Genomic DNA, 15,994 nt, shown 5'->3' with positions numbered 1-15,994 from the left:
GCAGTGTGGTCGGTGTTGGGATGACAACAGCGAACAGGGCAGAGCCTCAAGTATAGCGGAAGGGAGACGGTAGAATGAGGCCAGTGCCATCAGAGGGGAAGCTCAGGGTGATAGAGGGCCCGGGGAGGGAATCCACCCAGTTGGGGTATCAGGAAAGTGGTCTCTGGCTAGACCTGAAAGACGCTGACATACGAAAGTCACCATATGTGAGGAGATAAGAACTGGAGAAAGTGTGAACTCTCAAGAGGACACCATGAAGCTGGCCAGGGTTGCCACACATGGCTGGTGTGGGAAGCAGGGACCAGACCACAGAGGATCTTGAAAGTCACAGTAAGGAACCATTGGGGGCTCCAGCAGAGAAAGGACATGATCAGATTTGGGTTTTCAGTAGCTTGTTCTGGTGCAGGGAGGAGATTGGATTAAGAGGGGAAAGGCAGAGGCAGGTAGAAAGGTTGGAAGATGAGTGTAACAGAGGTGAGAGAGGCGGGTGGCCCGACCACAGAAATGACAGTGCAGATGGGGAAAAGGAAGTGGAGTCCCAATATACTTAGGGCAGTGGATGGGCAGTGCTAAATGGTTGCTTGGGTTCGGGGAGCACTCAAGAGGGACACCTGGGCTTTGATCTAGCGCTTGGACAGATGGCCAAAACCAGCAGAGAAACAGGGCAGTGAGTTCAGTCTCAGGCTGAGTCCCAGGAGCCCAGGAGACAGCAGGTGGAGATGCCCAGAAGGGGTGGGACAGAAGGCCTGGACCTTTGCAGAGAAGACCAGGCTGGAGAAAGGATGAACAAAGCTTGGGAACAGGTGGCCATTGAGATTAGACGGGCAGGTGGGCTCCCAGAGCCGTGAGGGATTCTCAGCGGCGATACGAGAGCCACTGGTTGGTGGTTTGCCTCCGTGTGGTGTCAGCGGAAGGTCCACAGACGGCAATGTGGGTGCCAACCAAGCAAGGTTTCCTAGAGAAAAGTAGTGGGTGAGGATCCAAAGAAAAGGTTCTAGTTTCGGCTCAGCCACCAAATAGCGGGGTGACCTTGGGTTAAGTCAACACTCAGCCTTTCTTTGACTTTTTATCTCTGTCCATTAAAGAAATACACATGGATGTCGTTATACATATATGTACAGATAGACATATAGAATCTTCCTAGTCATTTGTTTTAAGGACTGTTTCCATTTTCTGGGCAAGTTTATACTTCGATTATTGATTCAAACCACAATGACATGGAACATACAGGAGACAGAGGCCAATTGAAAGATTTCACTGAGCTTTTACTCTCTCATAAGTAACACGCTAAACAATATTCAGCTGTTTCTGGCCCTGCTTCATCCCTCTGCTGCTGTCCTTGATGGTTCAGAGTCCTGAGAACCCCCTCTGACGTGGGTCACAGAGGATTTCTCCTGAGAACCCAGCAGTTCTTTCAAAGGAGGGAGACGCCCCGCCCCCTGGCGTTAGTGGAAGACAGTCAGTGCTTGAACCTAATGTGGAGAGAAGCAAGCCTCGTGTAATCTCTAAATACAGTAGCTTTGACAAGAGAGCTTGTGGGTGTGGTGTTTTCTCCTCTCTCCCTGTAGTGTACCTTCTGGGAATGGGGACCCAGATCTTGGAATGACTTGTTCAGGATTACAGTCAGAAGTCACAATCTGTTAATCCCATCTGCTTCCCATGAGAAGAGGAAATCCTCCCTAATAATGCCAGAGGGCCTCAGACCAACAAGAAATACTTCCTGCGGACCTACATCATTGCATCACAGAGTATAATAATATAACATTAAAATGAAAATGATTCCAAAAGTAAACATCAGGCAGGGATCTGCTGGGCATTTACTAATACCCAACATGGAGTTTGGTATTAGATTTTGCTCTTATGCTCTCTGAGATCAGCCCACGGCAGGTAGGACCAGGCTAAGCCTTTGTGAACCGGTTGGCCCATGGTGTGTACACATACCCCAGCGTATTAACCCATTCATACCACAGCCTACGCTCCTCCGCAGTCATGGTCCTCTAGCAAGTGTGCTCAGACCCAGAATCCTGGAGCAAACGTGGAACTCTAGGCCCTCATGAGCCAGAGTAACAAGAACACCTCAAAAAATAGTGGAAATAAATCTTTCCTCTTAACACTTCTGCTGTGGATAACTGTTCCTTAAAGAAAGAGTCAGGATCATTCCAGTGCTGTGGGTACACAACCGTATAAGCGTAGAGAGCAAGGGCTTCAGGTCACACAAGTTTGTGCGACACGCTGACCACGCAGACCCCGATGCTGCCCACTTCCTGCTGTATGACTTCGTGCAAGTCACTTAACCTTCCCAAGCCTCCTTGTACATCTGCAATGTGGGCATAGTGATGGTCTAACTCTGAGAGTGGTTGTGAGATTCAGAGTAAAGGAGTTAGCACAGTGCCTGGCACATGGTAAGTGCTTAATAATGTCAGGTAAGAAAATATCTCCCTCGAAAGGTTATTGTGAGGATCCGATGATAGTACCTTGCACAAAACAGGTGCTCCATATCTGTCGGTGGCCTTTCTTTCCCCTTTACTCTTCTGCCACCCTATGCTTCCTCCAACCTCTGCTTTATGGAAAAAAGGAATCAGGAGACGCTGATGAGTCTAAAACATGTTGAAACCCGAGAGAGAGAGAATGCATCTAAATATATGTATAAATAGACGAGCTCCAGCAATGAACTTTCCTCCTTTCCTGAGGCAGGAAGCCAACTTTATAAAATAATCAAGCTCGTGCTGTAATGCCAGTGAGGATTCATTTCTTCCTTTTCCTTTTAATGAAATTTAATTTTATGCATATTACTTGTAGCTCAGCTCTTTACAATGAATTGAATAAAAATGAAGGCAGACCCCTTTCCATTTAGAAAAGTGAACTGCTTTAGGGATTTATAATGCAGTCAGCTTTGTGTTTCTCTTAGTACATCATTTGCTTAAGAAACACAAATATTTGCCCGGACTTCAGTCATTTCACGTATGTGAATGTTTTTATGTGACGTCAGCTCCAGACAGATCCCAAAGTCAGATCAAAGGGGAAATGTCAAAGCAGCCACGTAGGAAGAGCTGCTTTAGAAATTGCTTCGTTATAATGATGCACTGATGTGGGGATAGTTACAGACGATGCCGTCTCACGCCGAGTCCTTTCTCTGTACCGGCTACCACTTGAGTGTGTTAACGCGTAATATCTCATTTAAACTCAGGACAACCCTGGGAAGCAGATTACCACATGCACATTGTATAAACGAGGAAACAGAAGCACAGAGAAGGCAGCAGGGACAGGCCTCGAACCCACGCAGCCTGGCTCCAGAGTCCGTGGCTCCAGAGCAGCCCCTCTTAGAAGCACCTCCTGAGTGCATGTTCATGACCACATGCCACGGAGGGTTCCAAGCACTTCCCGGATGTTAACTTGTTTAATCCTCACAATGACCTCTTGCCCAGCTTGCACAGTTAGGAGGTGGTGGATACAGCATACGAGGCCAGACAATGCTTTCCATTGTTCCAGCTTGGCACTGATTAAATACCAAGCCGCATTTTTCATAATTGACTAGGACCAAAAAGTAACAGTTTGTTTCTTCTGCGTTTACAGTGGCTGACTTAAACGTGGACAGGAAAAAAAGAGCAAAGAGTTTTCTACAGTATTTCTGGCTCTTATAAGTTACTTATTAGGTTATTAATATTGAATATATATTTATAGTATATTAAGTTATTAATATACTTTTAATTCATGATGCGTTACCATGACTCCGGGAGGGGACGGAGGAGCAATTCCAGATATTGTACAACTTCTATACCTTTTGGGGACGCTGGCCATTCTTCTGTCAACGTTGTTGTGTTCACTTTTAAAGCTGAGAATGCAAATCACACAGAAAGGAAATAGATTTCCCTAGCATCGCAAAATAAGTAGCATTCTAGAAATCCCATGAGAAGAGATAAGCGTAAAACATGTACTTGTTCGTGGGTGACAAGTAGTAGGGAATGAGTGCCGTGTTTCAGCTCCAGTTCCCCGTCAAGCCTGCCGTGGTCCATCTCTCCCGTTTTCTCGAATCCCACATCAGGTTTAACATTTCTACACCTGCTTTCCGAGGCTGCATGAAAAACCTGAAGAAGACCACTGGTGTCGTTAGACTGAATGATACTGTGGGCGTAACAAAAAAGTGCTCGGAAGACTGGAAGGTAAGTGAAGAGTTCCAAACCTCGCAAAGGAATGCTCCCCAGCTAACCCATGCTAGGCATTCGTTAACACACCAACTTTTGACGTTTTCTGCTAGCACACAGTGTTACTGCGAACTGGTTCATTTATTACACTCCCCACGTACTTGCAAAACCTCTTCAGGCTTGCATATTAAATTTGTAGGAAAGTAGGAATACCAGCTGTACACACAAAAACGTACAGATGATTGGTAAATTACCATGCAGACAAGCAAACTGTTTCTTCCCATGGATCACATGGACTGGTTCGAGTGAGGTGACGTAGGTTAAGATACTGTATTTCAGCCATGACATAATTACAGTGCCGGTAATTTATTCCGTGTTTTCGTTTCAGCTCGTGCGATCTGCCTCATTCTCCAGGGGAGGGCAGTTGAGCTTCACCAATTTGGACTTCCCGTTGCCCAGCCACTTCCAGGCCTCCTTTGGGTTTCAGACCTTTCAACCCAGTGGCATCTTATTAAATCATCAGACAGGGGTATGAAATATTGTATGAATACTGAGCAAGATTTAAACCTGACTCAGGTTTGATGTCAAAAACAGTAGAGGGATTTTGAAGGTAAATTTGTTGGGCATTTTATCTATCCTCACACAGTAAATGCTATTGTGGATTTCAAACATGGAAGCTGTTGCCCATCCTGGGGTAGGTCCTAAAAGAAATCAGGCTTAGAAAATACACTATAGTTCACAGAATTGAATTTGTGTGTATTCATGAACTCATTTTCATTTTTTTAGGTATATTTTGTGAGTGAAGGTGAATTAGAACTGTTATAAGTAATAATGTGTCTTTAATTTTTAGATCTAAGAAAAGAATCAGAATGTACCCCCATTATTCCTTTGTTATTCCACACAAGGTAGCTCTTCAGATTCCTTTTTTAGCAGCAGCAGCTAGTTGGACAATATTTACATCGGAGAATGGGAGACAGTAAGGTCCTTTGCTCTTTGTTCCTGTACAACAAGCCACAGAGATTCTATAACTTAAGAGGATTTAGCCGGTGTGGTCATGTAGGCGTAAAAGTCAGCTAATACTCAGAAATCGCCTAGTGGAACCAGTGGGACTTTAAAATAGAAGTAGAAGTAGGACACTGTTCTTCTTGGATTTGTTTCTTCAGGATTGCCAGCACAACGGACAACTAGTATATGTTGTAAGGAAAGACATAGCTGCCTCTGTGGTTATGTCGTAGTAGAACGCTTCTCCTCTCTTGCTATCTTTGTTCATCAGCAGTTCGAGATCTTTTTTTAAAAACAAAACAAATACCATATGCTAACACATATATATGGAATTTAAGAAAAGAAAATGTCATGAAGGACCTAGGGGTAAGACCGGAATAAAGACACAGACCTACTAGAGAATGGACTTGAGGATATGGGGAGGGGGAAGGGTGAGCTGTGACAAAGCGAGAGAGTGGCATGGACATATACACACTACCAGACGTAAGGTAGATAGCTAGTGGGAAGCAGCGGCATAGCACATGGAAATCAGCTTGGTGCTTTGTGACCACCTAGAGGGGTGTGATAGGGAGGGTGGGAGGGAGGGAGACGCAAGAGGGAAGAGATATGGGAACATATGTATATGTATAACTGATTCACTTTGTTATAAAGCAGGAACTAACACACCATTGTAAAGCAATTATACTCCAATAAAGATGTAAAAAAAAAAAAATACCCCTGAAAAAGCACATGCCAACATTTAGATTGTGAGAGTGGCTTTTCCATCAGAGCAGGATGTTTTGACCCAGCTCTTTTGACACACACTCCTTGTTTCCTCTACCAAGAGTGGGGACACTTAGTACCCAACATACAAAATGGTCCAAAACAGGGGGAAGAATGGGTTTAGCAAAAGATGAGATCAAAAAAAAAAGATGAGGTCACTCCTGGACAATGCAGGAACCCTTCAAATATCCTAGGAACACTGCCCTCAACTTCTTAATGGATTAGCTAAGGAATACATTTCAATTAGCCTTCTTTTATCCAGTTTATAATGAATATTGCCAATTGAAAAAAAATCAACATAAAGTGAAATTGACAATGGCTACAACCACACACTATAAAAATTGTTTTAGGCTAAAAGCTCACTGACAAATCACATCTGGTTGAAAACTGCAAAAATCGTACCTGGTAGGAAAAAAAATTAACAAAATTTAAATGACAACTGCTAAAACTACAACACATTTTTAAAAATTAAGAATTGACAGAAAGAATCAAATCATCTTGCCAAATTTTGGATCTTCAGAAATTGACCTTGGAAAATTGAACCTCCTAGAAATTAGGATCCGAAAGTAAAAAATTCATGACTGAAGAGAAGCTATTGTTGTAATCATCTATGAAAATAAATTGATGAATCAAGTCTTTGTTGTAAAAATGTATTCAGAAGAACATCGATGCTGGCGAAAATAACTTCAGCAAAATGATAGTGAAAATAGGAAAATTTAGAAATATTTTAACTGTTTTGTATAATTGATGGAGAAATTAAGGGACTTCCCTGGTGGTCCAGTGGTAAAGAATCTGCATTCCAATGCAGGGGATGTGGGTTCAATCCCTGGTCAGGGATCTAAGATCCCACGTGCCATGGAGCAACTAAGCCCGCCACGCCACAGCTACTGAGCTCACACACCACAACTACAGAGCCCACGTGCCCTGGAGGCTGTGTGTCACAACTAGAGAGAGATAAACCCACAAGCCACAACTAGAGAGAAGCCCACGTGCCGCAACCAAGAGCCCTTGTGCCGCAACTAAGACCCAACACAGCCAATCAATTAAATAAATAAAATTTTAAAAAAGGAATGCCTGGATCAATTTATTAAAAAAAATTTGATGGAGAAATTAAGGTGGTTTATGAATATAGGTCCATAAAATGCTTTTGACAGATTCATCAGTGTTGGAATAATTTGCTTAAGATTTTTATATTCATAAACGTGGAGTCCAAATATTCAAAAATAATCTTTAGATCAAAAGAGCAAAGTCAAAACATTGGGGTCAAAACATCCTGTGTACCTAGTTTTGATCATATATTCAGTATTAATACATTCATAATCATTAAATGCAGATGGACTGCACTGATGGGTACATTCTGTGATGATTTTAGGCAAGCAGCCTACAGGTCATCCTGGAAGATGGCCACATTGAACTGAGCACCAGGGACAGCAGCAGCCCAATTTTCACATCTCCACAGACGTACATGGATGGTTTACTGCATTACGTGTCCGTAATAAGCGACAACTCTGGGTGAGTGGAATGGCTCTTCTGCCAGAGCGCTAAGAATTTTACTTTATTTCGTTTAATGGAATCTTCTAGTATCTTTTCTGAGAAATATTTGGCCTTAGCATTGACACTATTTTACTAGTAAATCTTGGCCTTCTTCCTGGTTTTATATCAATTTTCTCATTTAAAAAATCAACAGTTGGGCTTCCCTGGGGGCGCAGTGGTTGAGGGTCCGCCTGCCGATGCAGGGGACACGGGTTCGTGCCCCGGTCCGGGAGGATCCCGCATGCCGCGGGGCGGCTGGGCCCGTGAGCCATGGCCGCTGGGCCTGCGCGTCCGGAGCCTGTGCTCCACGGCGGGAGGGGCCCCGGCAGTGAGAGGCCCGCGTACCGAAAAAAAAAAAAAAAAAATCAACAGTTGGATGGATAAGTAAATTGAGGTACATTCAAAATGGGAGAATGAGAATGAAAGATCTACAGTTGTGCACGACGACACGGAGGAACCTTGCACTAAAGGCTGAGTGAAACAGGTCACACGTGAAAGAGTTTGTCTCCCATGGTTTCATGTATACAAAATTCAGAAGCAAGCAAAATCAATCTATCAGAATTCAGGATAGTGGTTACTCTTGGAGGGGGAGGAAGTCTAGAGATGAAAGGGAGCCCAGGCGGGGTGCCTGGGGTGCTGGCTGGTTCTGCTTCTGGCGATGTTGGTGCTTTCACATGTCAAAGATTCATTGAGCTGTGCACTTAAGACGTGTGCTTTCTGTACGTATACATGCACACCTCGGAGGTATCTGCAGGTTTGGTTCCAGAGCACCACAATAAAGCATATGTCACAATAAAGCAAGCGTCACGATAAAGCAAGCCACACAAAATGTTTGGTCTCCCAGTGCATATGAAAGTTATATTTCCACTGTACTATAGTCTATTAAGTGTACAGTAGCATCACGTCTTTAAAAATCCCCGATGTACATACCTTACTTAAAAAATACTTTGTTGCTAAAAAATGCTAACCATCATTTGAGCCTTCAGGGAGTTGTGATCTTTTTGCTGGTGAAGGGTTTGAAATATTGTGAAAATTACCAAAATGTGACACCAAGACACGGAGTGAGCAAATGCTATTGGGAAAATGGTGTCAATAGACTTGCTTGAGGCAGGGTTGCCACAGACGTTCAGTTTGTAAGAAACCACAATGTCTGCGAAGCATACTTTTAAAATGAAGTGCAATGAAACAAGGTATGCCTGTAGAGTACTTTAATAAAAACGTTATGTGCAAAAAGAAACACGTGAAAAAAATTTAAATGCTCTTTAAAAATAGTTTAGGGGCTCCCCTGGTGGCGCAGTGGTTGAGAGTCCGCCTGACGATGCAGGGGACACGGATTCGTGCCCTGGTCCGCGAAGATCCCACATGCCGCGGAGCGGCTGGGCCCGTGAGCCATGGCCTCTGAGCCTGCGCGTCCGGAGCCTGTGCTCCACAACGGGAGAGACCACAACGGTGAGAGGCCCGCGTACCGCAAAAAAAAAAAAAAAAGTTTAGTGAGTTATTTCAGGTAGAAGATTTTGCGTCTGAATCAAGGACACTCAGTTGCCCACCTGGCGAGAATCGTTTTCCCCAGCTCTTCTCACTCCTGTTTTGTTTACCTCCTTTTTTTTTAGGCTCCGGCTCCTCATTGATGACCAGTCTCTGAAAAATAACCAAAGGCTGCTAGGCTTTTCAAATTCCCAGCAATCCCTGCGTCTGGGCGGGAGTTATTTTGAGGGCTGCATCAGCAATGTTTTCATCCAGAGGTGGGTGCCGTTTTCTGTGCGTGTACAGCTGATGAGAATGGCCTGTGACCCAGGGGACTTGTCATGGCGGGCTGCACGCCGCTCTCATCCCGCTGACTTTCAAGATGACCTCTTTGGCACGCTAAACACATTAAAAGCAAACTAACTGAAAGCTTCTGGGCTCATCCTACCTTCGTAGGAGCAGCCTTGGAACACAACCTTGGAAAAGGTTTAATTAAAATTTACTTTCACATTATGGCCTTTTAGATAAGAGCAAAACTCTCCCCTGGGCAGAGGGAGAGCCCAGGACTGGTCATGAACCTTAGGCAGCCTGTTAGGAGCTTGTGAGCTGCCATCAGGGCTCAGCAATAATCATCAGGTAAAGCAGATTTACCCGTGAGATTTTCCTACTGAAATGCAGTGAGATAAATCCTTCCACAAACTCACTTCTGAGGTTTCCTCTTGTTCACCGTCATTCTAGGTCATCCAGTGTCTGTGTTTGTCCTCTCTGCATATTTCATTTTCATATTTCTATGTGGCTCCCACTCCAAAGAACTATAATATTCTGGCTTTGCTGCAACGCTGGCTGTTCAAGGCAATAAAAGTTTCCCAAGGCCTTCTGCTGGCAAGGCATGGTGCTGGATATTTAAGGGAAGGGAGAGGTGGGTACAGCATATTCTCATCCGCTATGAGCCTAGTGTTTCCTCTAGATATCCTGTACGGGGAGATGAAAGTTTACCCAGAAATCAGGACAGTAAGAATGTGTAGTTTTGAAACGAATCCTCCCCGCTAGTGCGTCTTCCTTGATATGTCAGCGTTCGTTTCTGCCCTCATTCCAGATTATCAGAGAGTCCCGAAGTCCTAGATTTGGCCAGTAAATCCACCAAGAGAGATGTGTCCCTGGGAGGCTGCAGTTTAAACGAATCACCTTTTCTAATGTTGCTTAACGGGTCTACAAGGTTTAACAAAGCCAAGACTTTCAATATCCACCAGGTGAGTATCAAACACCCTTACCCTGGGTTTTGCTTCTTTCCAGATGATTCTCATAAGAGCGTCCTGCCTCACCGGAGATGTTGGGGAGGGAGGGATGTAGGTCACCTGATCCGGTGGTGCCCAGTGCCTCCAGGAATAATGGGTCATCAACAGTTGGATTACACCAAAAGGTCAAAGTGGTTTCTGTTTTAGCTTTTATTTTGTATCTTGAACGTTTGACAATTTTTGCAGTCACAGAACAAATAGAACCTTGACTGCGGTTTCTCAATGTCTGCAGCTGATGTCTTGCTCTTTTGACACTTCTGCTGTGTCTCCAGCAAGTACAGTGATTGCCTCTAGGATACAGGGCTCATGGCCCTTCTCCTGCCCACAGGCCCTCCTCTGCCTGCATCCTATGACAAGATACACACACGCCCCCAGGCCTTGCCAAGACCAGTGTGGCTTGACCTTGACTGCACATTAGACACCCTGGGGGCTTTTACAATCCCAATGCTTGGGTTGCATTCCACTCAATTAAGTCAGATGCTCTTGGGATAGGTCCAAGCGGCAGGAGTTTGTAAAGGAGTTTTGTAAAGCTCCCGGGTGATTCTAGTGTGTAGAACTAAGAGAGGCTGAAAGGAAATGAAATTCCTTGTTTGGAGGAGTGGAAGTTTTGTCATACATTGAACACAGGGTTAGAACTTCAAAAAGTTCCTTGCTCTGCCTGAGGTCTACAGTGTGACCTCCCCATATCTGAGGTTACAATTAATATGATTAATGGATAACACTGAACACCTCCAATGTGCCAGGTGCTACGCTGAGCTCTTTAAGTGGATTTCCTTACTAAATCCGCACGTAACCGTATAGGAGAAGTACTATCACCAGCCACATCTCACAGAAAAGGATGCCGTGGCTTAGAAAGGTGAGCAGTTTGCCCAGGCTCCCACAGATGGAAGGCAGGGTTGGAATTCAAACCCAGGCGGCCTGACCCCAAAGCCCAGGCCCTCTCGAGAGCAATGCACTTCCATTCAACCCACTTTTCACTTAACATCAATCACATGCTGCTTGTCTGCCAATATTTCTCCTGCTGCACAATGATTTGGGGAGATGAAGAGATAGTACATAAAAAGAAATTTTTTTTTTTTTTTTCTTTAAGAAGAAATATATTTCATAAATCCCAAAGGGTTGTCATTTTACTCTCAGGAAAAGAACACCTTTAGACCTGCCCCCTCAGGAATGAAGTCATAGATTCATTTATTTCCCTGTAATGCTGAGAGTTACTGAGAGAGTAAATTAGCACAGTGATGGTGGAGACGGAGCGAAGGAATGGATTCCAAGCTATATAGAAGATGGAATGTACCAGACTCATACAATAATTGAAGGTGGGTGGCAAGGGAGAGGTGGGAGTTAGTATAATTCTGAGGCATCTGGGTGGATGGAGAAGCCAGTTATGAAGAGATGAAAAGGACAGGCCTTTGGAGGGAACGAGAATGAGTGGAGTTTGTGGCATATTGAGTGACAGGTGCCTCAAACAGGTGGAAAGCTGGTTGTCAGGTGTCTTCGGGGGGCCTCAGCAGAGAGAGTGGGACTGGGGCTATTGATGTGGGAGCCCCAGTGAATACACTGTATTTAATGTTCCCCCTGTTCCGTGCAAGCCCCCAGATTAGGTGGAATAAGACATTAATTCTGCCTCCGAAAGCCCAATAACAGAGACAAGGCAACCAAGCTTTGTGGTTAAGTACTGGATTTTGGTGTCAGACTTCCTGGCTTTATCACTTACTACGTGTGTGATCTTGAATGATTATCTAACCTCCCTGCGGGTCTATTTCCTGCAGCGTAAATGAGGATATAGAACAGTAATATCTCACGGTGTTGTGAGGGTTCACTGAGGTAATAAATATAAAATGCGTGGCACATGGTAGGCGTGCCGTAACTATTAGCTGTTATCATTATTATACACACTAATAACCTAAGTGACAGGGACAAAACGTGCTCCAGGAGTGGTACGCCAGGTATTTTCCTGCTACAGAGATCAGGGGGGTTCCTCTGGAGGAGGTGATACATAGACTGGGCCTGGAGCATGGGTTGAGTTTAGATGAGTAGATGTTGTTGCTACGTGAGCAGAAGCCCAAAGTTGGGAGGCAGGGTGTGGTGGAACTCGCAGGTATAGATGCTTTGCGTGCATTCTCTCTGATCTTCACAAGCCTTCACTCTCTCTCTTTCAGTTCCCACCACACCCCTATGAGAGCAGAATAGAATGCCAACTTTACACGTCAGGAAATTGAGTCTCAGAGAGGTTAAAAGAAAAATTTGCCCAAGAGCACCCAGTAAGTAAACTGGAGAGTCAGAATTGAAACTCAGGGCTACCGGATCCCAAAGAGTGTGCTCTTCATAGTCACTTGCTCAGGGGGAGGTAAGCTCAGAGTCACATGCTGCAGCCGGATCAGACAAGCCTCAGATGGCCTGATGTGATGTTGACATTTTTTCTGTAGTCAGCGTGAAGCCATTGAAAGGAGTGCTTTAAGCCATGTTTCAAGACGAATAAACTGGCAGCAGCCCATGGAATGGTTTGGCCTAGGAAAGTTCTACAGACGTGGCGTCAAACTGGCAAAGTACTGGAATGGTCCAGGCCAGACAGTCAGCAGCCTGACCTTCAGGTAGAGGGACTGGGAGTGAGAGGGAAGGAGTGGAAACAAAATATGTCCCGGAGATGAACAGTAGGACGTGGAAACAGAGCACGTGCAAGAGGCCAGGTAGGAGGGTGTCCATGATGCCCAAGGTGTGAGGCCTGGGTGCCTTGAAGGATGATGCTGCCATTAAGAGAATTAAGGAAAAGTTGATACCAAGAGTGTCTATGAAGACTGTGCATCTTGATGTTACTGCTGCTGACACACGAGCATCTTTCAGGGAGGGAGTGGGCCCCACTGGTGTGAGCCCCCAGCAGGAAGCTCCTGGAGGATCCAGGTCTGGCTGTGATTTTAAACAACTCACTTAACTTTCTGGTGATGGAACATCTCCACTCAGCAGATAACTGGTATTAAGTCTGCATCCCAAGCACCCTATCCAGGAATCTGGTCAGGTTGGAAAACCTGATCCTGAAGGAATCTGGATCTGTTAGGAAGACTTCAGCTGCTAGGGCTTAACCCTCCGTGGGGATCTATAGTGTCACATTAGGGGACAGCTCGAGGGTGAGTGTGCTGCAGGCCTGGCCCGCGGGACTGGGCTCTGCTTCCCCACAGCCATCCTGGCTCCATCCCGCACAGTTCGGGGCTACGGGCAGGGCGTTCCCTCACCAGAAGCACAGATCTGTGGCTTTCTCTCTCCTCTGGAAGGAAACATTTCTCAGAGGCCCCGCCCCCTGACCAACTCTTAAGGCTCATTGGCCAGGAGGGTGTCACATGCTCGTTCCTGAACCAATCCCCAGCATGGAGAATTCCCATCACTGGCTTCCATGAATGGAGAGCCCCACTGAGCCCTGAGCCCCATGGGAGGGACTGTGGACCCCTCATCAAAATCTGGGCTTTGCAGCAGAGAAAAGAGGGGGAAGGGCTGGAGAGTCTCAGTTCCTTCCAACAACTTTTCTAGTCTCATGTGATGTTTATGATGCTTGTTTTTCTGCATTAAAACTCATTCCTGTTAAAAAGTTCAAAGCATCGTCCAGGTCAGGAGAGACTTCTGTGTGTGGGTCAACTCTGAGGAAAGTGGGGACAGGCTGTGGTCCCCTCCTGTTCTCTGGGTTCTTTCACGGCCCTGCTGCTAAAGCCCAAGTGAATGGCCTGGAGGGGAGATGGCAGATTGGCGGCTCCAGGTCCACTGGCTGTCTGTGTGGGCCTCAGTGCTGCTGGCCACCTGTTGGCCCTCCTGAGGGACACTGTGGTTCTTCTGAAGCTCCATGGAGGAGAGGTGCTCTGGGTATCCACTGGTCCCATGTATAGCAGACCTGTGTAGGATGGGAATAACATGCGTCCTCCCCAAGGATGAATTCATCTCTATTGAATTCAGCTCTTAGGATCAAAAGTCAAAACTGAGCAAGGCACTTAGCCATATAGGCATTTTCCAACTCTTGCCTCTGATAATCAGCTGTCCTGATTTTTTTTTGTTTCTCTCCCACACAGCCATGGTGTGACACGCCAGCCGCCTCCCCAAGGAGCTTGAAGGTGAGGGGAGATGCCCAGTCTTGCCCACCACTTCCAGAGGCCCAGGCCAGCCACGGAGCCCTCAGGTTTGGGGACAGTCCCACCAGCCACTTGCTATTCATGCTTCCCCAGGAGTTGCTGAAACCCAGGTATGATTTCATTTTCCTGCCCCAAGCCAACTCAGAATCTGATGCTACCCTAGGGCAGGCTAGCCGGCACGACAGCAGGCACCTGTCACCAACGAAGGGGGCACTACCACGTTTGCGAAAAGAGGTGCTGACCTACCTGAGACACAGCCTGGGGGCCCGAGCCTGCTTCCTCCCCGCAACTGGGAGGCACACGTGACATGTGCTGCTCAGAGGCTGAAACAATCAGCTTGGCTCTGGTTTAGAATTGACGGTGTTCTAAAAATAAGGCTATTTCTTTCCAAAGGTGCTGTTCATTGCTATGATAAATCACCTTCTCTTGCATTCTACAGTTAGAGGAATATCATTCTTTTAGGAAGACTTGGTGTCAGATCCATCATTTTTAGAGAATACATTTGGATTTTTTGTGCTAACAAGTTGCATCTCTTTTGGGTAGGAGGGAATAAGCAGAGATGTTAATTCTGTCAGAAAAAAAAAAGTAGGAAAACAAGGCTTGTCATTTTCATGTGATTCGAAGGAGACATAAATAAAAAGGTGCCCAAAATTCCTTTACGACTTCTCTACAGAGGCACAATGGCCCAGGGGTCCAAAAGACCTGGCTTTAAGACCTTGGCTTTCAATCCACCCACTCAGCCACTTGCTGGCTGCATGACCTTAGGCCACAACAGGCCAGTTCAGGTCCTGGGGATGCAGAGGTCAAGATGGGATCAGATGTGCAAGGGAGTTATTATTCCTGTGCAGAATAAAAGGGGGAGAGCAGGAGCTGGCAAGGAGAGCCTTCAGCTGAGACACAGACCTGAGGCCTGTGAAAGGAGAGGGAAAGGCGGGCGTGGGTGGGACGAGCCTCAGACAGCAGGGAAGCTCCAAGGGAGTCAGGCAGGCCGGTGGGCATCACAAGCAAAGATCACCCTGTAGAAGAGTCCAGTGTTGGGCACGGTGGCCCGGCTCTAGTTCTGCCGCTGAGCTCGGTGCTTGGCAGGGGGTCACCTGTGTGCCACTGCGGTTCTGAGAGCGTGGCAGTTGCAGGCTGCCAGGCCGCCATGCCCCCGCAGCGGGGTCTCCTGAAGGGAACTCTGAGTGGCAGCTCCACGGCCGCCGTGGGCTGCTGTTCAACTTTTCTAAGCCTCAGCTTCCTCTCCATAAGCTTGGCATAATTATGCCTGTCTCACATGTTTTTGCAAATTGCCACACCTCTTCAAACTTCAATTTTCTCATCAGTTAGGTGGGGTTGATAATGTTTCCCTTGCAGGGAGGAGAGGTCATTGCTTGTAATGAGCTGGCCCTTGGAGGTGCACTCAGTAAGCAAGTGCATGATTCACAGGCAGGTGTGAAGCCTGGAAAGGGGAGGGGCCAAGTTCTAAAGGAGACCCTCGGCCAGCTGCTGGCATCTCCAGTAGACCCATGGAAATTCTGGGGATCCCTGATTTGCCAAAACTGTGCTAGTCAGAGACAGACAGATGGCAGAAGCAGTGACCCTCTCAGCCTCCCAGGGCTTTTCCACTCTGCATCTCTGCTCTGTTGGTCAAGCTGACCGTAATGACAACAGTCTCCCTGCAGATGCTGCCCACGCTGTCCTCTTC

The 15,994-nt window shown here is 46.3% G+C and overlaps 1 protein-coding gene across 3 annotated transcripts in view; it reads left to right on the top strand.

Moving 5' to 3' along the window:
- The window catches only part of LAMA3 (laminin subunit alpha 3), a 233,798-nt gene that overhangs the window by 205,331 nt on the left and 12,473 nt on the right, over nucleotides 1-15,994 (top strand). For all 3 annotated transcript variants that reach the window (XM_024757935.1, XM_024757934.1, XM_024757936.1), the window contains 6 exons: nucleotides 4,043-4,160; nucleotides 4,531-4,671; nucleotides 7,279-7,418; nucleotides 9,050-9,181; nucleotides 10,000-10,153; nucleotides 14,248-14,417. In XM_024757935.1, the coding sequence (XP_024613703.1) occupies nucleotides 4,043-4,160; nucleotides 4,531-4,671; nucleotides 7,279-7,418; nucleotides 9,050-9,181; nucleotides 10,000-10,153; nucleotides 14,248-14,417 (855 nt within the window). The remainder of the gene's footprint in view (nucleotides 1-4,042; nucleotides 4,161-4,530; nucleotides 4,672-7,278; nucleotides 7,419-9,049; nucleotides 9,182-9,999; nucleotides 10,154-14,247; nucleotides 14,418-15,994) is intronic.

This window comes from Neophocaena asiaeorientalis, unplaced genomic scaffold (genome assembly GCF_003031525.2).
Source record: "Neophocaena asiaeorientalis asiaeorientalis breed wild unplaced genomic scaffold, Neophocaena_asiaeorientalis_V1.1 scaffold142, whole genome shotgun sequence".
In the NCBI taxonomy this organism is placed as follows: domain Eukaryota; kingdom Metazoa; phylum Chordata; class Mammalia; order Artiodactyla; family Phocoenidae; genus Neophocaena; species Neophocaena asiaeorientalis.
Note: the sequence above shows the minus strand (reverse complement) of the source record. Positions and strands in the feature narration are given on the sequence as shown.